The 23437-nt window shown below is 37.3% G+C and overlaps 1 protein-coding gene across 10 annotated transcripts in view; it reads left to right on the forward strand.

Moving 5' to 3' along the window:
- The window catches only part of LOC127948646 (protocadherin Fat 1), an 85620-nt gene that overhangs the window by 10014 nt on the left and 52169 nt on the right, over positions 1-23437 (forward strand). For all 10 annotated transcript variants that reach the window (XR_008152143.1, XR_008152142.1, XM_052545225.1 and 7 more), the window contains exon 3: positions 14525-14839. Coding sequence is in view for 8 of the 10 variants with exons in the window: in XM_052545225.1 (XP_052401185.1) it covers positions 14525-14839 (315 nt within the window). In the remaining 2 variants the exon portion in view is untranslated. The remainder of the gene's footprint in view (positions 1-14524; positions 14840-23437) is intronic.

Genomic DNA, 23437 nt, shown 5'->3' on the forward strand with positions numbered 1-23437 from the left:
GTTTTCTCGCCGTTCACCGCTCATCACACCACAGCTGTTTCCTCCAGCGAAAATCTAGCCCTTAACACATATGAATTCCTACTTTAATTATACTTATTTAAATATACTTAATCTAATTATACATACTTTATACATGCACTACTGTGCAAAAGTTTTAGGCACATTAGTATTTTCACCCAAAAGAATGGTGTTCAGCCAGTTATTTATATATTTTGCTGTAGTGTGTCAGTAGAAAATATCAGTTTACATTTCCAAACATTTATTTTGCCATTTATTTTAATAATCATCTAGCAATATTTTTGAATGCACAAGCAGTCTGACAACAGCCGGTGCTCCACAAAGAAATCTGCTTGTGCTTTCAAAAATATCACTAGATGATTATTGAAATTAATGGCAAAATGAATGTTTGGAAATGTAAACTGATATTTTCTACTGACACACTACGGTCATGCACAAAACTGCTTAAAGTCAATGACAGACAGCACTCATTTTAACTAAATATCAGAGTTATTGACAAAAATACAGTAGAAACATTGTGTGTGGTTTTGTATTAAACAATGACCCAGATCATGAAATACATTTATTTGCCTTAGCGTAAGGGAAGCTTGGGAAATGAGGGCATCCAAGGAGTGTGTGAAAGCTATGGATTTATTTAAAATATTTTGTAATGTTCTTTAATGTTATCCATAGTTTTTTGTGGCTTTTTTTCTCTCTCTAAGTGTCAGTTCAGGCACCGTTTAGGCACCGGTACCATTTAAGTATCGAAATGGCACCGGTATCGTAAAAAACCCAATCTATACCCAACCCTAGTTATTATTTAATATCCCAAAGTATAAGCCAAATAACCATCAAACAACTGGATCCACTTTTTGTTAAAATCACAGAGATCACCGTTTCTCAACTATGTGGAAAAAAAAAACAATAAAAACGTTTTTTTATTTTACATCCACATGCTGATGCCATGATCGGTAAAAAGTGTCCCAAATGATATACTCTACATTTTCAGTTATAAAAAGGTGCATCATCCAGACATTTGAAGTGTACTTCTTATTTGGATTTTTCAGTGTGAACAGACTGCTGACACTAGGGCTGCACGATATTGGGAAAAATTTACATTGCGATATTTAATTTTTCTGCGATATATATTGCGATATGAAATAAAAAAATATTCTTACAAACAAAAATGGGGTGAGCAAACTTACGTTCTCATTTTAAATGATTTAAACATCGACACCATCGTGTCAATTGATTAATATGCGCGAGGGAGAGAGAGCAAGTCAGCGCTCGTGTTGTTTGAAGACATTGAGCGTGCAGCCGGGGCTTTGCGCGCGCGCTCTCTCTCTCAGGCCGGTGACAGGTGCAATATAAATAGGCGTTAATGAATAACGGATCAACTACGACAGCCTACATCGCACATCCTGCGATGTGACTATCGTGGATTTGTACATCGCGATATCGATGCTTAAACAACACATCGTGCAGCCCTAGCTCACACTACTATAAAATAGCATGGAGTAGTACGAAAATTGGGACGTACCTACTCAGACATCGGGATACAGACATACCTGCTTGAGCCAGACACCATTAGGTCAGAGAGTGCCCCATAATGCTGAGCATGCAACCATGTCTAATCCCCCTGACTCGCTGCACAAAAATATCTGTTTGTGCATGAAGCAGCATAGAAAGCCAGTGACCATGTGACTGATGATCAGAAAATGTAGCCTGACTTGTAATACAACAATACTTTTATAAGATAGAACATTTACAACTTCTAGTTAGTTGTTTCAGAGATTGATTATTCACTAGTGAAAGCCAAAATCTTCAAACACTCAAGACTCTAAATGCATTTTAATTTATGTTCTTGGCCCCTCATTTTATTAACATAACTGTTAACATCTTTCACTCTTTTAAGTCCATATGCTCTGGCAAGCCTTTTTTGAATTCTCTTTGAAGACTCACAACCCCACTATCTTTTTAGTACATTTCAAAATGCACTTTTGTAGTAGCAAGTGCAGCATTTTTGAAAACTCTGTCCACTTGATACTTGCTAATGCAAATGAAGTACTCTGTTCATTAACTATACTTTTAGCACTTTTGGAGAAGAAATATTTGCAGAACAGAATTGCACTTCTAAGAACTGGCTCATAAGTGTCATTAGGTCAGGAATAAGACTTCAGTGGTTGGGCCGTATGTTTTGGCTTTTCCTGAAAAGACCCTGTAAGATTCATTGATTTTAGAATCCAACTACACTGCTCTGCCTGTTTTTAATTTCCCTAAAAAGAACCAGATCATAATTCATTGGTTTACGATTTGAACCTTAGTGGTCTTGTTGTATGCTTTGTAGATTCAGTAGTGGTTTTGTGGCTTCACTAAATAGTAATATAGGGCCCTATGATTTCCACCATGCAGAAAATGCGGACAGAATCACAGAATCCAGTCATAGAAACAAATTTAACCATTTAACACGGAATTAGAAAAATTTGGGATGTATACATCAAAAGTGGGTCAATACACTTAAATCAAAACATGATATGGACTAGTGTCTGTGAATATTAAGCCCCAAAATACATTTAAATATTAATTCTGCACGTTCTGCATGTCTCTGTGTGAATGAATGGTGCAGACACCATTTTCGTTTAACACACACATACTGAAGTATGCGTGATACTCGTGGAGTTTTCAGCCTCTGCTGTCTAAATATATTGTGTTTGAGTACACCAACACATGAACAAAATATCTACAACTATTCAGAGAATCACTTCATTTGACCATTTCTATCATCATATCATACACAAACAAAAACATGAAGGATTTTAAAGCAACTCATCAAAATAAAAGTTTGGTGGCAGAAATTTAATGATAGCACTACTGCTAATAATACAGTTTTTATTAAAACATTATTTTTAAAGGAACATTTAACAGATTTTTTTTTTAACCAAAATGTATTTATCAGAAAAATAAAACACATTTTGCAGGGCCTTAAAATGTATTTTTTGTTAAACTTTTAATAAATTGCTGTTAAATATTGTAAATTTCATGATTTCAATTAATTAGTCATACTTTTTGATGAATAAAAGTTAATTTAACTATTAAAACAGATGGCCCTATTTTAACGATCTAAACGCAAAGTGTAAAGCGCACGGCGCAGGTGCACTTAGGGCATTTCCAAATCCACTTTTGGTATTTTAAGTACGGAAAAACGGTCCGTGAGCCGGGGCGCATTTCTGGAATGGGTTGTCCCTGTTCTCTTAATATGTAATGGGCATAACGTTCAATAAACCAATCAGAGTGTCATCTTCCATTCCCTTTAAGAGTGAGATGCGCTCATGCCATGGCCGATCGCTATTTACATGGTGGAATTTTTTTGTGGAAAAGCTGAACGCTTTTTAAGTGAAGAAACTGATCTGATCATGTGCAAAGTTAAAGCTTGCAAGCAGATCATCTACAGGACAAGCAGGAATCCACAAAAGCTTCCTGAGGTGAAGAAAGCGTGGGATGAAGTAGCAGTGATTGTGTCCTCGTCTTCTGGCATCAGAAGAATGGCTTTACAATGCCGAAAAAGGTACAATGACGTCAGGAGACGGGGGAAACAAAAGCTCGCTGCTAATAAAAAAAAGCAGGTGGCCACGTGAGGAGGGCCATCTTCAGCCACCCCAGACCTAACGCCAGCGGAGGACATTGCTGCCTCTACCCTCAGTGCTCCATTTGGCTGAACAATTCGAAAATAAGTAACATTATAAAATACACTGACTTATTAAAAATTCAACGAGTGATGTTTTGCTGAAATTATCTGTTAAGTGGCCAGTCAATCTTTCAGTCATCTCCGTTGGATGCAGGCTTTCAAATAGCTCCGTGCGATGAGTCAGTTTTAATATATGTGTGTGTATTGGCATGATTGTTCAATTAATTTGCCAATTTCATTCATCATTCTAAGTAATTCTAATACACGCAATGACTAACCATCATTAAATTTGTATATTTATGTAGCCTTCAACGTGCACTGTGGAGCCGCCCAGAGGCACATTTTCTACCACATTTACTACCTCGCTCTTTAAGTAACAAAAAAATATTGTGCCATTGACTTTAGACTTTAGACCAGGTTTGAGTTGGTCCATGGCACAGTCTATTTTCAGCTCCTTAAAAGAGCAATGCACCTGAATACACCTCTTTTTTAGACCAGCACACCTATGGGCACACAAATGGGCGCAAATGCATTTGCTAATTAAACGACGTGGAGCTGGACTGGAAAATGCAAACGCCGCCGGACTGGAACTAGCAAACACACTGCGTCGCATTGCGCCGGGTGTATGATAGGACCCAGAGTCTAGAAAAATTCAAATGAAAAAAAAAAAAAGGTCTGAAAAATAACAATAAAAAAATGGAAAAACTATTTTTTAAAGAATTTTAGAAAAAACGAATTAAATGGATATCACAGGGCCCATACATTATATAGCCTAAGTGATATAGAAAACACTATTAGAGTAGTTTCGTACTAAAAAGTAGTTTTCAACCTATATTAAAAATGTTTCTCTTCTTGCTTGGAAGGTATTGGCTGCTGTTCCTTCAACTAGTGGAACAGCATTTTTTGAAGAAATGAATTAGTTTGATGTACAAAGCACTAGTATGAGAGTGTGCATGTGCTTCTCTTTGTGCTGTATCCCCTATATGCCCTTCCTGTGGGGAGAAAGGTTGGCTGATTCTTTCTGATGCCAGATAACAGAGGAATGTGCAGGCGGCTTTGTCTTCATGTTTGGCTACCTCTCGGTTGGCCTGGGCAGAGATAAGTGGAAAGGGGTTATCTGAATAAAAGTGGTCAGGTGTGAGTTTTTCTTTCTTATAATAATTCTGTTGCCCTATCTGGCTCATTTTGCTCTGGTTTTTTATTTTGCTCTTATGCATGTTGACCAAGTGTCAAAATATTGAGCCTATTGTGTGACTATTCTCTTCTGTTACCCATCTCGCCATCTCATCACCTTTTTCATCTTTTAGGAGTGTGACTACTACTTTTCCATTTTTTGCAGAGGGTATAAGACTGGCTGACTCCGTGTAGTCTCGGCTTGAGCCGTGTTGCTGGGGCAACCAGATTCTGGAATGCAGGATCAGGAGTTGATTGTAGGGTGCTAAATGAAAAGCACACTTTCCCTCGTTAAAAGTCGACTGCCGTCTCTGACTATCAGGTCCCATTTTTGGGAACTCATGCTCTTGTCATTTTAATGTTCCTCAAATAAAAGCCAGTTGAGTGAAAGAAGACTGGCTCATGCCAAAAATAAACCAGAAGTGGAGTGTTTTTGGTCTTCGAGATGTGCGCTACAGGATTGATGGTTTGACGTTAAGCCAGTATTTCATACTCTAATTCCATATGCCACGGTCCAGCTCTCAGCCATGCCAATTCCCATTACGGTGGGCGATGTTGCAACGCTCGCCGTTCCCCTGTGATGTCACCGATTTTTTACATAAATCCAAGGCGAGTGACAGCAGATGTAAACACAGCTCCGGTGGAAGCAGAGTGCGAAACCAGAGACGCTAACCACTGACGCGAGACAAACTGTATGATGCATGTGCTCCCAAAATGTATCTGACTGTGCGTCAAAGTTAACTGACGTTTTAGCATCACACATCCTGGGATTATGAATGTCACACCCACGGCTTTTCCACTCAGAGGTTAGAAATGAGAAATGAAGATGAATGCTTTTTATTTCACTGTTGGGCTTCTGAGCTTGATGGATAATCACAACAGCTTGCCACAAAGGCACAACGAATCATTGCATCATTGAGCGTTCAGCGAAACTGCAGTGCTTTTTGATATAAACTTGCACCTGTTTTGCAAACTACTAACAGCGTATAACTCTATTAGACAAATTGTGTGCATTTTGGCAGCACAGACCAACATTCGAAAAAAAGCATGACAAATCATTGCATCGTCCCATTACAAAGAGGTTGTCTGTTGTACAAAACAGCACCCTGGCTTTAAAACACAGTATCATGAGCTGTTAATATGTAAAAGAACAGTCCCACACTTCTCTCTGAAATGATCTGCTCGTATGTTTGTTTAATTACACTGTAGTCTTTGAAATCTGATAATTGGGCTATATTGTGATTTCGGCTTTAATTTAGTTTTTAGTTTTTTCATGCAGCCCCCAGTGTGTTTTGGTGTTAAACTTTTCAAATAGCAGGTAAAAACAGCATTAGGATAATGTATATTGCCTTTTTTTATGTTTTCTTTGCTGCAATCTGGCTTGCCTTGCTTTAACGCTTTGCACATTTTCAGGTTTGTAGTCATAAGATTGTTCATGTAAACTCCCTCAGAAACAACAAAGTAGAAACATACGCCTTCATTTAGACTGGTTCATTTGTTATGAACGGTCTAATGTAAACCAATATCACAGTGCCTGTGTTTGTTTTGGAATGTCGGTTGCACAGCTTTGCCCCTAGATAACGGTTAGGTATAAATTCGCGTTCGTAATGATATGTAAAGGTGTAATTAGGAGCCTAGTTAAGAGTCAAACATCTGGGGTTGGAACCAAATGACTTTTTTATTCCCTGTGTTTTACTGCCTCGCCAGACTCCTCCCTGCAATATTTTAAACGCCTTTGATCCTCGCCACACAGAAACACTCCAAGGAGAACACATTTATAAATAGAAAAGTGAGAGGGAAAAAAGAAGTGAGGCTTTCAAAATGTCAAGGCAGCACCCCATATGAAACATACTCTGACTTCATAGTCTTATCAGCCTTCCCAAAAGAGGAGAGAAAAGCTCTCCGGCATGAGCTGGGACGCTAATGCGGCAGCCTGGTGATAATGCCAGTGCCGACCATGTCACTGGGCAGCTATTTCATGCTTTGAAAAAATGTTGTTATAACGGAGGACAGACGTTCGTTATCAGGAAGGGCTCAGAGATTGGAGTCAATTCATGGGGGAAAGAGCATGCTTGAAGTACAAACATGATATTTAAATAAACAGGCAATGCTCACTGCCAGGCCTCTGCAAAAAAACAAGGTCTTCTGGACAATGGGATCTGTCTGGGCAAGGGTCAAAAGAAGCTCTCAGCTGGAATTAATGGGCTAAAGCAGGCAGGAAAAACTCCCCTGGTTTCTTTGACGAATTTCCTCTTCTTTTTCTTGCTCTCTTTTTGTGAGCAAGCTTAGCCATTTTTTTTCTCAGGATTGCAGTATATATTTTTATGTCATAACTGGTTTGTTTTGCAAATACAGTGATTTCCGATCACCCTCAGCTTTTAAGATGTTGAGATTGGTGTGATATGTAGAGCGAGAGAGCGAGCTATATTAAGTCGGTCAAATCATTGTGTTTCTCCTAAGTATGATTTTTCCCTCCAGCCGGATGTTAGTCAGGTTGATAGTTGCTTTCTTAGCCTGGACGATATAGTGAAGACGCAATGATGCGTAACACGGAAATAGAGGGTTTACTCAAGAGGCTGTGCTGTAATCAGTTGTCCAGGATGCCCTGCAGATAAGATGGCTTTTGTGTGCCAGTGTTTAAGTCATCAAGCACTCGTTCTTTAATTGCTTCCTCAATCCACTATTAAGAGGCCGATAACCTTGGCAGTGGCAGTCTCTTTTTTTTTTCTAAACTAGATCTGTGTTGGTTTCCAAAATAATTTTAGTATAGAATCAATCTTTTCCCACACATGCATTTATTGTTTTTTAAAATGTATAAAGTTCATACAGTACTCTGAATATTTAGGGCTCAACATTAAGGGTAGCCCACTGGACTACATTAATTTTTATGCATTGTAAACTGAAATATATAGTTTTTTTTTGTGGTTGCAAATACTACCCATCCACTGAAGTCATTAATGTCAAAAAAAAAAAAAAAATGATCATTTATTATATATATATTGGCAGTGGCACCAGTAAAAATGTTGGCAGGACAGTTCGAATAAAATAGTGGCCCAAATCCTTCTTCTGAGGCCAGATATTATTCATGGTTTTATGAAGTAATAATTGAGTTAATTTATAGTTCAAGTATTCTTTAAGGCCGCTTGCCTAAAGTGAAAATAAAGTGGGGTAGAGCCCTATTAAAGTCCCTGAAAAAAGTCTGGGAACCGAGAGCATGATATGATTGAAGTTGGGAAAGGAGGGGTGAGATAGAGTGATGGGAGCTTAGCCGAGGGTTCCCTCATAATACTCCTGGTTCTGACACTGGAATCTCAACTATTTCTCTGGAGTCTCAGGAAAGAAAAAGATTGAGAAAAGGGTAAAGCGGGAGGTGGAGAGAAAAATCGCTGAGAAAGTTTATATAAGCATGTGAGCAAGAGGCCTAAGAAGGCTGAGGAATGCAGGAACCAAGCAAACAGAATTAACCAAGCCAGTTCAAAAAGAAACGGACCACTTTTTAAAGTGCAGACCAGGGGAATACACGTCTTAAGCTGCCCTAACTTATTCTTCTGCTTCCACCACCTCCACTACGTATGTAAAGCAGTGTAGAGTCACTCTCTGAAGGTCAGAGAATTGCTCAGAGTTAGTCAGGCTTTGCTTTGATGATATTCACAGCAGTTCTGCGAACATCAACTGTGTTTACAGGAGCTGCGGTCTTCTGGCTTATTACGCATCCTCATCCAAAAAAAACCCAACAAAAACAACACCATGATATTGACAGTTTTTTTTAAGGCAACTTGTCTCTTTCTGAAAATGAGTACTAGGGATAAACAGGGTTTTACATATCATAATCCTCTATTTGACAACCCTGGTAATCCTTTTCTGGCTTTCTAATTTGGTGTAATTGGCAGCTTTTTATTCACATACCATTTGTAATTTCTCAAACTGAAACTGTGCCATGTGTTTGAATGTGTGCATAAAGAAGAAGCAAGTTCGACATTTTATAATGTTATTAAATATGGTTTATATTTTAAATAAATACTGTTCTTTTGAACTTTTTATCCTTAAAAAATATATTTTAAGAATACACATTTCTACTTTAAAATTTTAACATCATTGCTGTTTAATACTACATCATGCTGTTTTGGTGAGCATATCATCTTTTGAAAACAGCAAAATATCTTACAGACCCCAAACTTTTGAACTATATTGTTTTTAATTGCAGTAATTTAATTGCATTTTAATTGCATCATAGTGGTAGAACAGGCATTATTTTTTTGAAAAATACATATTCTGATTATTATAGTGTACATAATAATTTATAAGATAGTTAATATTTTTTATGACAGATATTTTTAAGATTTCAAGTGACAGTGAACTGGAAATGACCCAAGCTGGATTGGGTTGTATGACCATCAGCTCACAGCATTTTGGTGAACTCATACCAGGAACTCGAGCCATGTGTCCAACCAGACCCTTCTCTCTGACCCCCATTTTGGGAAAGTTGAGAAACAGAAGAGGAAAGGCTACATGGAGGCTGTGCTATTACCCAATCTACTTAACATTCCCATCATCATGGCCCTTGATACTCTCAACCAGCACCAAACTTTAACATGTCAAGTCAAGATCAGAAACCGTTCATGCTTGTGAACTCAGTGTGGAGATGGTGTAGTCATGGTTTTCTCATGATCTAATCAGTCACTGGGGATGTCGAACCAGTCTGAGAATGAAATTAGCTTCCTTTCTTTCTCTCTTTGCACACACAAATATGCACACACACACACCTATGTGCAAGGTCAGCCATGTTGAGTCAGTGCGAGCAGCTCTTGTTGTTCATTGAAGCACTCAGCTTGCTGTGAAATGTCTCGCTTCGGGGTGAAGAAATGAACAGAAAAAAGAAGTCAGAAAGAAAGACCTGCTGTATTTCCGTCATCATATTCTATAGCTTCGGGGCAGGTTTCACAACTTCCTCAACCACAGTGGAGGGAAAGGTGTGGCAGAATACCTCAGAAACAACTTTTATACACTGAGTGAATCATCACAATTACAGATTGTACGGATTGTGTTTGAATGCGCCAAGACGTTTGTGCGGAATTTCCAAATTCCAATTCTTGTTTGAACTAAACCAGGCTACCTCTGTTGCTAGTTTGTAGATAAAGGATTCAACATTGGGGAAATATTTTGGTAGATATGAAATATAAACTATAAAAATGTTGCACTGAAGACTGTACCAACATTTAAGCTTGAGCTTTAATGCTGATGAATGCCTGAAGCTTTTTTATTACAAAAGCTTCATCTTAGTAAGGTTGGTTAGTATTGTAAAATACTTGTGTTAATGAAATGGAATCCTGTTGGGAATGTTTACTGTTAGGTAAATACACGTCAATTCATATGCAGTTCACTCAACCAGACTTCTAGAAGACAATTGATGGGCAGTTCAGCTGGTAAATCCATGCTATTGGTATATTCATAAGTCAGAGTTCCATTATTTTATTAATTTTATTTTACGATAATATTTAAATATTAAAAAAAATGTAAATATGCAATGCTTTGGAGTCCAAACTCTTTTTGAATGTTTTTAATTAGATGGGATTTGTATTATCTAATATTTAATTAGATTATAGGTTAGTTTGAAATGTTTATACTTATAATTTCACACACACACAATTCGTATTAAAATGTATATACATTTTCTTTATAGAATGACAAGAAGTTTTGGCACCAGATTTGTCAGTATGAAGAAATGAACTGTAACTATTTAGTTTCTTCATTAGTTCACTTATTAGTTTCATCAGAAATGCTAAAAGTAGACAGTAAATTAGGGATGCACTGAAATTAAAATTCTGGGTCAAAACCGAAAATTCTGGATGCACTTGGCTTAAAACAGAAAACGAAAATGCATTGTATATACATATATATAAATAAAATATTTTTTGTGAGACTTTTTGATGTAACTCAGTAATTTGACATAAAATGATACTGAATAATAAAAAATAAAAAAATCTATAAATTTTTTATTGAAAATAGCGCAATAAAATTTGACGTAAAATATATTTAATTCATTATCATTTATTTATTTATATTTTTTGACTAATAATCAAAATAATGTATATTATCAGAGCATGTGAACAAGAGCATAGCGTCATGAGTGGGTAGCGTAAGTTTACCAGTGTGGCCATGTTACAGCACAGTAGCGCTATTGCACATACCACATATAACACATATAGAGATTTCCTGTTGCCGCGTTATCTGACATAGTTTTTCTGGTGAACATGAGCAAGCAGTACATGAGCAGAACGCACATTCATAGAGCGGAATGTTGAGCAGAGCATCACACCAAAAGTACCAAAAATTTAATTTTTTTTAGCTTTAATTTTTTTAGGGCAAAATTTCTGTGCATCCCTACAAAAAATATGAAGTGAATTTTAGCTTAGTATGGTCTTTCAGCATCAGGCGTCAGTAGGAGTGTGCTTGTGTGTTGAAGTCATTCTGTTGACTGCTTTTTCAGCAGCGGCCTTTTGAGTTTGGAGGAGCTGCTTTTCTTCTGTGTGTATCCCCCAGTCATCCAAATGAGCACTCAAGCATGGACAGTCGTTTGGCAGAGACAAAGCTCATTTTCTGTCTCACCCTATCTCTCTTCTGCTACCACCTCATTCTCGTCTGCATCTATCGTTATGCTCTTCTGACTCCATTTGACACATTCTCATACCCTGCTAGCCGCTCACAGAAACACACGCTCGTTCGTCTTCGTTATTTCTTTTTCTTCGTTATTTGTCCTTCTCAGCCAAATATCTACAGACATTTATTTTAAATAAATGTCTAAGATTTAAAGTCTTGCACAAACAATTTCTCAACGCACCCTCAGTTCAGTACACTTAAACCTCTCCACACGCTAAACGAATCTTTTACAAAGTTCAGTTTAACAACCTTAAAGATGATTTATGACACTGTCAAGACAAGAATTGCAATTACTATTGCTCGTACTTGTGGCAAGGGATTAAAACAAATCCCCGCCTAAGCATTAAAATTATATATGTAACTCATCCCTCATTATTTGTGCTACAACATGAATGATATCTCAGATCAAGTGACTTTTGAGAATGCTATTATCTTTTTAAGTTAAAACCTTTATGGCATGGTAAACATCAGAATCTGATTATGATCAGAGTTTCTTATAATCACTGAAGTGCCCCTATTATGGGTAATGAAAGGTTCATATTTTTGTTTTGGGTGTCACCAACAACAGGTTGACATGCATGTAAGGTCAAAAAATACTTTCATAGTCTTATAATGTGCATGCGATTGGTTCGATTGGTTTTATTTTAATTTCATCATGCCTGTAACGCCTGATAAAGCAGCTTTTGTGCAGGGCTGCTTTGTGTAAAGCGTTACCGGTTAAACCACTGTTTTTTCCACTCCAAAAGCGCCACCTAGTGGCAATGACTTATTTTGCATTTTCATTCAGACCAACACGGAAAAGAGCGCCAACTTGAAACGGCTTGGAATTCGTTTTAAAAACAAATTGCTTCAATGATTCAGACTTTTTCTTTTGAGAGACAATAACTTTATACAATGTGCACTTTCAGATTTAAAACTTTGCAGGATTTTTTCATTCACTTAGAGCTGTGTTACACACTGCATGAAAGGTCATTTTCAAAAATCCATAATTTACTTTAAACTTTTTTTTCACTTTAAAACTTTTTTGTTTTCGTTGTTAAAAAACAGTTGTGCTGCTAAGTATTTTTGTTGAAACAGTGACCCGTTTTCTTGATTCTGAAGAGAAAGTTCAAAAGAACAGCATTTATTTTAAATCTAAATCTTTTGTAACATTATGTGTTTTTATTGTCTGTTTATATTTAATGTGTCCTTGCTGAATAAAAGTATTCATTTCTTGAAAAAAAAAAAAATCTCACTGACTCCAAACTCTTTTGAAAATGTAAAAATCTAGTTAAAAAAACATCAACTAAGTCGTGCTTTATCTACTTGCCTAGTTTCTTATGCATGTTCTTTCTTTAAGAACTAACTGCAGAGCTTTTACAATGTTGAGTATATAACAGTGCTGATCTATGGGCCACCCTACACCGACAGCCATGGGCAATCTGAAGTGAGCTATCCATTTCCTTTCTCTCACCTCCTATATCGGAGCCTTAAGCTATCCAGCTAAAGTCAGGTGTTGCGGATCAATGATGAATGAAAAATAAGGCCAAGAAGGTCAAATAAAACAGCCCGAGCCTGTGAAAAGCAGTTTTTCCTTGTCTGTTTTTAAAGGAGTAAGTCTCTTCTTTCTCACGTGACACCCTTAAGGCTCCATGTAGTCCTGTGAGTTTGCTAAAGCCCAGCAGAGCAAGTTAAGAAGACAAAGAAGAACTGGCACTATGCACTGTGCAAAAAGTTTCTTCTGGAACAAATCGGATAACTTTGCTGCTTCCTTGCTTCTTATGTCCTTGTGCGACATACTTGTACTTTGCAACTAAACATGAATGCTTGAGTCAGCTTAAATGAAGTTGGAATGAATGGGGGTATTCTTTAAATGTTTGCAACCTGAATAAACACCAGATCTTAATTTCTGAACCAGCTAGGTATAATCTCAAAGTTCAAGGGCTCAAGTTTAATCGGATCGAGTTTTCAATGACAGGAGCCTCCCTGTTCTGGCAGGAGCAAACTTTGGCCAGGCAGTGTCTATCTAGCTCTCTTTCTTCATTCACACACCCCACCTGCCTGCCCTCAGTAACGATGAGATCACTCGGCTACTGATAACATTACAGGTCTTTTCAGGCAGCCCAATTCTTTATTGCACTTAACCAAGCATTCACTTTAGTCAGTATGATACAATAAAATCGAATGAATCATTCTGCAGCATATATAATGCCACACCTTTCTTACACTACCATGCATGGACTGGATAAACTTGGATATCACAGTCCAAGTGCTTCTTTTGCTTTTTTACTCTCTTGCCAGCCATCATATGTGATGGATTCGAGTGCTCTTTGTATGCAGACCTGCTGTTTGCTGACTGACGGCCTCCACCTCTTCTTCCTCCCCCATCTCATTCCTTTATGGCAGTGAAACAGAGAGTTTTGCCCGACTGAATAGGCTGTCTGTTGACACAGCTGACAGAAATGCAGCACACATGTGAAACGTCTCTAATGTTTTGTGATTGCTAGGTAGAGCGCTGAACATGTGACTCTGGCTCTAAGCAAGCAAGTTTGATAAAGGCATTCTACACTTAGAGGAGCAATAAGGCAATCCATAGGAGGTATTAGGTTCCCACTTGAATCTATCAAAGCCACTTATCTGCTTCTAAGGCTGCCATTATCATAGGCAAAGCATGATGGGTATAGGATGTTGTGGCTGTGAAATGTAGAAATGCTATTTAAGGGCTACTTTAGGCTTGACACCTACAGAAAGAAACATGCAGTATTTGTGAAGTGGTTTGCACTCATTTGTGATGAAAACTGGGGTTACTTGCATGTAATTAATTTTATTGTTATTATAATAGTAAGTACATGTAACTGGTAACAAGGTGTTCATTTGTTTTATGTAAGTAAATACACAACTAGTGATTAGTTTCTTCATTTTTACTTTTAAATGGCACTCCTAGACATACATAGCATACTTAAGTGTAACTAAAGAAAATGCCAGTTGATGTGTCTTAGAGATGACCCTATGGTTTGTTCATGTTCTCTTCAGGTGTGATCCGGACACAGGAACTGCTGGACCATGAGACCGTACCTCACTACTGGCTGACGGTCTATGCTACTGATCGTGGTGTGGTTCCGCTGTCTTCCTTCGTCGAGGTCTACATCGAAGTCCAGGATGTCAACGATAATGCCCCCCAGACCTCCGAACCTGTCTATTATCCATCCGTCATGGAGAACTCACCCAAAGATGTCTCCATCATCCAGATCGAGGCGTTTGACCCAGACACCAAATCTAGTGAAAAGCTTTCCTATAAGATCACTAGCGGGAATCCCCAGGGTTTCTTCAGCATCAACCCCAAGACTGGTAAGTGTTTTGTTTCTCTCTGTTTTCATCTGACTGTCCTTCTAGCAGTTGATTTGAAGGTGCAGAGGTTGACAGGAGTGGACTGAGAGTTTGAATTTATCAAATGTGGGTTCAACTGGACATAAGGCAGATTTATTTTTATTTTAAAAGATTCAGCACACATATTGGGCAACTGCAACACTTCAAACATGTTATATCTTATAAATGTTGTAAAGTACTAATTAATTAATTATATACCAGCATACATTTGGAAAAACCTGAAATTTCATTTTCAGTAGTAACTTTTTTACTTTTATTCAGCAGGGCACTAAAGACATGTATTATGATGATGAATTAACCTTCTATTTCTCAAATAATCTTGAAGAAGTTTCCATAAAATATTAAGCAGATAAAAATATCCAGTCTTATATTAAGGCAGTTGAAAATTCAGTTTTGCCATCTCCGAAATTAAGTACTTAAATGGAAACTTAAATGGAAATTAAGTAATTAAATGGAAACTGTTATTTTAAATTGCAGTAATATTTCACAGTATTTCAGTTTTTACTGTATTTTATATCAAATAAATGCGGCCTTGGTGAAGATTTGAAAGACGGTTGTCCATATTATAACTAACATCAATTCTGCTAATGATTTGTTCAGCTGACACACAACTCAGTGATTCACTTCCTAGTTAAGCATGGTTTGCAGAGCATATTCTGTTCGAAAGAGCCTTTACATGTCACATTGACCTATATAAGTACAGTGAAAATGGTCCATCAGAGAAGACATCCATCTACAGGATGCATACAAATAGTTCGAGATAGGTTAGCTGTGTCCTAATGCTCTTCTGAGATTCTTTGAGTGCCATCAGTCTCAAACCTCAGTTTTTTATGTAAATCTACTGAAGCATAAGGCTCAGTGAGTAAGTGTACGAAGGAGCATTCAGCTGCTCTCGGATCTACTCTGTGTTCTTGTTTTCTCACCATGTCTCTCTATCTCTGTCGCTTTCCTCTCTTTCTCACTCTCTTCATGGATCAGTGTGCACGCATATGGGGTTAGTTAAATGGACCCACACTGAATATTTTATGCAGCTATGGTTCCTCCTTCTTGTCCTATTCTTCTTCATAGTGTAGAACTTGATTTCTCAGGCATACCGAGGAGAATAGGCGTAAAAGGTGCAAACAGCAGATCCAGAGGCCCGGCAGCTGTAGAAAACCTTGAAATGATTCACACTTGAAGTTCAGGACTTTTTCTGAAACATGTTAGGTCAGATTACCTAGCGCCTGCAGTATCTCCACTATTGTTGTCTGAACATGTTTTAGTGCTTAGAACAAATAACTGAGGAAGATGGTGATAGCTAGCAGCTACAGTTCCATTGCTCCCACAATGTTTTAGATAAAAAGACATATACAAGCCAATCATTAAGACACACTACCATTCACACGTTTGTGGTCGGTCCGATTTTTTTAAATGTTTTTGTAGAATACCTTGTATGCGCACCAAAATGAAAACAGTAATATTGTAAAATATTATTACAATCAGTCTCATTACTGCCTAAAAGGAACATTTAAGATTATAAATAGTAGGGCTGCACGTTCTCAAGTTTTTCATTAACCGTTAACCGAGGCCCTTAGCGGTTAATACTCGTTTAACCATAGTGTGCCATAGTAACCATAACCATAGTAATTTCCGGACATTGGCCGAAAAAAAAGGAATGTCCGACAAAATTTAATCTCTCCGGTCAAATTGTCCTATTAAAACTGCCTAATAATTCCGCCCATTAACACAATCTGAATTTGAGAATAAGCCTAAAATGTATAAGGCAAAAGGTAACAAGCAGACTCCGCGGCCGCCTCGCTAAGGCTATGACTATGACTATGTTTGACACGTACAATATTTGAAAATCGATAATTATTTATTTATTTATTTAAATTACATTTATATCTGAATTTATGTCAACCTATAGACTTTCAAATATCAAAATGTCATGAATTAATATGTATTTTTGTACAAAATGACATATAAACATATTTTCCTATTATACTTTGCCTGGAAACGCTTCCAACAAGGCGTCGGTTCTATTTCTAGCATGCACGCGTCGAGCCGCGCCTGAGCCGCGCGTCTCACGCAGGCAGTCGACTCGGCAAGCTCTAACCTGTTAACATGGGAACCGAATTAAAAACAGACACGCCACGCAGCTGAGATGCTTTCGCCACGCATCCAGTGTGTCCTGACCGGCCTAATGATGCCCGGGTGTTGGCTGTTGAGATTATAACAACGAGGTTGTACTTGAATTATATCTAAGTACTGTATTGCAATACTTGCATTTTGCCCCGTCACTCGTATTAGCCCGCTTCATATTAGAAAAATGACTTCTTCTTGTGGACATTACAAATGTCTGGGAGCGCTCTGGCGGTCTCTGGTGGTGCAAAAATGTATTACAACTAAATTCAATGCACGCCATTGACGTCACTTAACCGAGCAAAATGTTTCACTCGGTTACACAATTTTTAACGGTTAATCGGTTAACCGGTTAACCATGGACACCCCTAATAAATAGATTTAATTTGTAATTTTTCTTTCCTGTGGGTACACATCTCTGAAATCCACAAGCTTTATGTGGATGAAGTGAGTATGTGCAAAAAAAAAAATGCCTTCTGAAGCATTGTTCAAATTTGTGAACCTGAAAGCAGTCAGTATGAGAAACTGGCCCTGAAGTTTTATTTGAGTTGAAGGTTTTGGCCAGTCAGTGAAAGCTGGTGGCCAGCCTCTCTCACAGTGTTTTACTGACTTGTGTGGTCTTTTTTCCCCATGCAGTTACATACACCAATGTCAAATAACAAAGTTTATTTTTGCTAGCAGTGACCAATGAGAGTTTTCAGACCACATAAGGGTTTTTCCTCCAGCAGACTGTGTTCTCTCAGTAACGTTTCCACACTTGGATTTGCTCCAGGGAAAGAAAGAAAGGAAAGGGAGGGGGAAAAGAGAGGAAAATTTAGGCTGTCTGGCTTTTTAGTAGAATATTAACCATACCAGGAGTGGCGGATAATGGGTGGGTTGTTAAAGAGCCTATTTGTGTGTGTTACCAAGACTAAGAGATAAGACTCTATTTAAGAAAAAAAAGTGCTTTTGCAACACTTAGTTAGTTTTAAGTCCGGAAGTTCTAAATTCGTAGTGATTAACCGAGATGGTTCACAGAAGTTCCTGAAATATTTTGTCATCTTGCAAGTGCATATCAGATCTCCAGAGGAAGGGCTCTGCAAAGCATAACTGACCTTGTATAACCATATCGGTATGCAATGTAGACAGTACATCTTTTGTCAAAAGCACAGGGTGCTCACCCACCCAAACACTACAGACTCAGACATAATATAATATAACTGGGAGTAATCAGGGATGGGTCCGTCTCTTCCTAGATAACATACAGTTGCACAGCGTACATGTCTGGCAATGAAGACAATTCATTGGAGGAGGTGTTTTCTGTACAGATGTTCCATTTACTTGAGCGATTTCTAAAAAGAAATAATAATAATAATAATAAAAAAACGATAGTGGTTTTCAGTCAGTAAAAAGATTACAATTCAGTCTCAAGGCACTTTTGCTTTTGTGAACTACAACTAAAACTATATTGTCTTTTGCGTTACTTAAGTAAACAAAATAGGATGTCTACAAATAATTAGAATTTTTTAAATAAGAAATGTGGCTTTTGGAACTAATTGAAATAATATTAATAATACTAATAAAAAAGAAAATGATTAAAACAAAAACTGAATGAATTTGTAAAACTAAAATGAAAACTGAAAATGTAAAAATAAAAGCTAATTTAAACTGTCAATAAACACTTGAATAGTATTGAAATACTAAATAGCATTGTCTCAAGGTTGATTGGTTTCGTCTGCTTGAATTTCCTTTAGTGCAGATTTACATTAGCTTATCATGGGTGATGAATGAACAAGATGATGTTCTCCCTGCTTTACTAAGCATTTCACAATAACCAGGAGTATAATCCATTAAATCATAATGACTTGCACTACTGTTTGAGCCCATAGGGGAAATGGGAGATTTCACTTATTAACTCAGAATGAAAATGAGGGGAAAACCACTAAACAGCCTCAGAATGAAAATGAAACATTTCGGTCACTATCTGTTTAGAAATAAGTGAAACATTTAAGTGACTGCCTCTAATAAATGAAAGTTTGGGTTCAGTGAGTGTCGTAAAAACAGTGGGAGATAAATCTAAACTAAACTCTGAGACGTGTCCCTTAGAATGCGTACTAAATCTTGATACATAAGTACTTCTGTGAAAGAGAAAGGGTGTGCAGACATTAACAATATACTACAAGTCATTTTAACAATTCATAACTTCTTTGCAACACTTAAAAGCACTTCATGCGCTTCTACGCAATCAAACAATTAACCCGTAACCTTTATCACAGGTTGTAATAACACCATAGCTACCTGCGTTGATTTTATTTGAACAAAGTTTCGTTGAATCTGGAGTTTAATTGTTATCACCGCTGACCTCTATTATTAGTTTTTCTTTTTTTTTGCCCAAAGCGTCACGCCTGACGATAAAGCAGTTAAATACAGCAGGCCAAACCTCAGTAATTACATGCTCAGAAACAGCAGAGCCCTGTGTTGGCGCGTCTACAAAGCTGCCCTGCAAAAAATAGGACCTGTGGGAAGAAGCAGAATAAACTTGTTTGTTGGTTCGCTGGTAGATCGGCGAAGAGCACATCTGCAGCCTTGGAGTTTGATTGTTTATTTCTCAGCTGACATTTTTGTCTGCTTGGTCACAAAAGCACCTTGGATGATATTGATTGGTTGGTGTAATTGTTTGTGTGTGTGTGTGGTAACTAAAGGCTTTGATGAGAGTTTTTTTTTTTTTTTTTTTTTGAGCAACAGTAAACAGGTCTTAGTGCTGCTTTTGTGTTTCATTGAAGGGAACATGTCATGGAAAACAGGATTTTCCTTGATATTTTGGAAAAAAAGAGTTTATTGTACTGTATAGACATACTCGAATGTGCGCAACACAAAGCCTCCACACCAGTACAATAAGAGCATTTCTAGAAAATAAGCTGCAAACAAAAATCAGACAACTATAACCTCTTTATTTGATATATAAGCACATTTACATAATGTGCACAATGCTATTTAATTTAAATTAGTTAATTTATCCATCCATCTGTTGGTTTATCTTATTTATGCCTGCATGTGTTATAGTATGTTGCTGGCTGGATGCATGGATGGATAGGTGAAAAAATATGATCTATAATAGGTAATTTATTGAAATGTCTATTTAAGTGTTTACCTCTCTCTCTCTATCTTTCATTCTCACACACACACACACATACATACATAGGACTTCAGGTAAAAGACAGTCAGGCAATAAAGAATATGCAGAAAACAGCTGCTTTAAAACCTCATAACATCTGAAGACTGTAATTTTCTCTGACACCTGTGTGCCACAGCCGTCCTCAGCAAAACCCACTAGAATTTTCCTGGGAAGATACCTGGCAGAGAAACAAGGATCCCTACTGAATTACTGTTTTGTCCTAGAGCTGCATTCAGAGATTTGTTCAGTGAGTGTAGCTGAGGATAATGACACGCACTGCAGGTGAACGGATTGTTCCCCTCTTTGAGTCAGCTCATGCAAAAGAGTCTGAGTCTAGTTAACCTGCTCATACTGACCTCAATCCCTGCTGCACAGGTCAGTTAAAGTGATAAAGTGAGTGTGTGGGTGTGAGCCTGCATAAATGTGGTGTGTATGTACGTACACGTGTGTGTTCCTGCATAAGCGTTCATGCATCAGCTTACATGGTTCCTTTGCCACACCATTCTTTCATACCATCATTTTCTCCCTTTCTCTGTATCTTTAAGGTCTTTCCCAGAGGCCTTTGCTTCGTGTGAGGTGTGTGGGTGGTTCGCCAGTCTTTTCCTTTGCCCTCCTGAAATGCTTTCTCTGAATGACTGCACTACGCTTTTGCTCAAGCGAATGTGTAAGAGAGATCCTTTTCATGCTCTACCTGTCGGTGAAGAGAAATTAACCTATCTGCCTGAAAGCTTCTTTCAGCCTGGTTTTCGAAAGCACCCCGCTGAGTTGGACTTCGAATGATGTGATAAAGGAAAAGGTTTTATGTGAGGCTGTGTATTTGCGCAAGTGAACGTGACTTCTCATTTCTCAGAGTGAAAGCGAATGTGTGGAGAGACAGGGATCAAATATCAGTGTATGCTTCACGACAAGAGCATTTTCAGCTTAAAGGGATAGTTCACCCAAATTTAAAAAATCTGTCATCATTTACTCAACCTCACGCTACTTCAAACTGGTGTGACTTTTGCTTTTGTGAAACATAAAATGTATTTTGAGAAATATTTCCATGTTTTTATCCCTACAATGGAAGTCAGTGGGCTGCAATGTTGTTTGGTTTCTAACATTTTGTGTTCTGCAGAAGAAAGTCAGTCATAGAGGTATGGAATGACAGAAGGGTTAATGGATGATTCTAAAATTTTCATTTTTAGCAGAACTATGACTTTAAAAGAACCCGAATATGACAAGTAAAAATTTGACACCTGGTGTATCACATGCTGCTCTTTTGTAGAAATGTTTATTATAATACATATTTATTGTAGTTATATTTGACTGGTTTACATGCCCGATAAAAATAAAAATGTAACCGTGTCAATTTTTTTGTGATATAATTGTAGATAATTTTGTCATTTTAGTCTTTATATTTTAATTTAATTTAATTTTAGTCAGTAAAGCATTTTAATTATACGTAATATGTAAAAAGAAAAAATCTTTTTTCAGTATGTTAAAATTGTTAAACATCATAATGCATTTTTTTTTGTCTTGTCTCACATTAACTATCGTGGACAAAACCTTTTTTGACAAATATTTTTGTCAGTAATTTGGTTGACTAGATTAAAACAGATTCAGTAACTCCATTTAACTTCACGAAAACCATTATTTACTATTATTCGCCATATGGTCACTGTTGTTATTATTACCTAAAACTATTAAAATCATTTTTAGTAATGTGAAATTAACCTGAAATAAAATGTAATAATAAATGGAAAAACTTTAAAAACCTAAAATAATGGATTTTTTTTTTCTTTTTTTTTTTAGTTCAAGTTCTGAAATTGCTAAAAGTAAACTGAAAAAGAAATTAAAGCTGTGTAGAAATATTTATATACATAAAACAACAATTAAAACACTAGAAATAAAATGAATTTGAATAAAAAATTTATAAAAATATAAAATAAACTACATGTGTTATAATAGTATATAAATAATAGTAAAATAACACTGCACATGTGGAGTGTTAATTTTGGATCATGAGTATGCTGGTAGTGTGAGTATGGGAATTATTTCTTTAGCTGGGAGGCACAAGCAGAAAGAATTGTGCTCACTACAATGCAGCCGGCTCTTGTTCTGGTATATAAACCACACACACACACACACACACACACACACACACACACATACACACACACGCACACACATTTCTGGAAATCTCAGATCTCTGGTGTAATACCTGATATCTGCATTAGCTTTCTCTTTGTCCTCTTACCAGAGTAGTTTTAGCTTGCTGTAACTGACAATATCAAGAGCACTGACTGCTGGGAAAGAAATCAGCTCAGGTAATTAGAAGTCTACGAGCCACCTCTGTGCCTTTGAGCTCTACTCTGCTTGTTTAATTGGAGTGAAAGGAGGATATAGCTGCAATGATTCACAAGGCCTCCTTTCCTCTCCTTTCTCCTCCTTTCCACCTTCCTATCAACTTTCAGCATGTTTTTTTTTTTTAAGAGGGGAAAAGTGTGGGTTGTTATTCAACAATGCCACACGCTCTTTTCAAAGGGTTCAACCCAAAGTAGGCAAAGCTTGAAAAGAAATGGATACTATGTCCAACGACTTCCTGTCATTTCCTATATTTTAGGCTCCCACAGTTGGCTCGAGGTACAAAAGGTTATTAAGGATGGAAAACTAAAACGAAGTGCAGGGGAAAAAAAAAACACATAAACACACAAATCACTCCCCCTCCCTCTCACTCATTCCTGTGGATAAAGTTGCAGGCTTTTAGAGGCTTGTGAAGCATATCCCCCAGCACACCTGTCCTGCTTGTTTACTGCTAACCTACGGATTTCACACACCAGAAATTTCCCTGATATTCAACCCAGCCAAGCAAACACGAGTCCATGAAAGCATTTGACCTCTGACAGAATCTTTGAATATGTTACACGAACAAATAATAAACAATGTGATTTGTCATCGTAAGAGAAGCTTATTAGAATATTAGTATGCATTTTACCCCTAAGTGCTAGGGTAATCTCTTCTATTCCAGTTAAACATGCAATTAGAAGTAAGCCATTTAAAGGCTGACTTTCACAATGGCTGTTTGATTGAATGACCAGACATGTCAACTTCTGATTGGTTCTCTTTCCAAAAAGGCAGTAAGATTTTTCCATTGATTTTTGGATTACTATAGAAAAAAAGCTTTTTAGGTTTATGATTCTTAAACATTTTGTTAATCAAGATCATTTTCTTACTTTTGGCTTTTGAAATCCACATATAATCAGAAGTAGTGAAAAGCTGATGCTAGGCTATACACAAACTCCACA

This window comes from Carassius gibelio, chromosome B1, assembly GCF_023724105.1.
Source record: "Carassius gibelio isolate Cgi1373 ecotype wild population from Czech Republic chromosome B1, carGib1.2-hapl.c, whole genome shotgun sequence".
Taxonomy (NCBI): Eukaryota; Metazoa; Chordata; class Actinopteri; order Cypriniformes; family Cyprinidae; genus Carassius; species Carassius gibelio.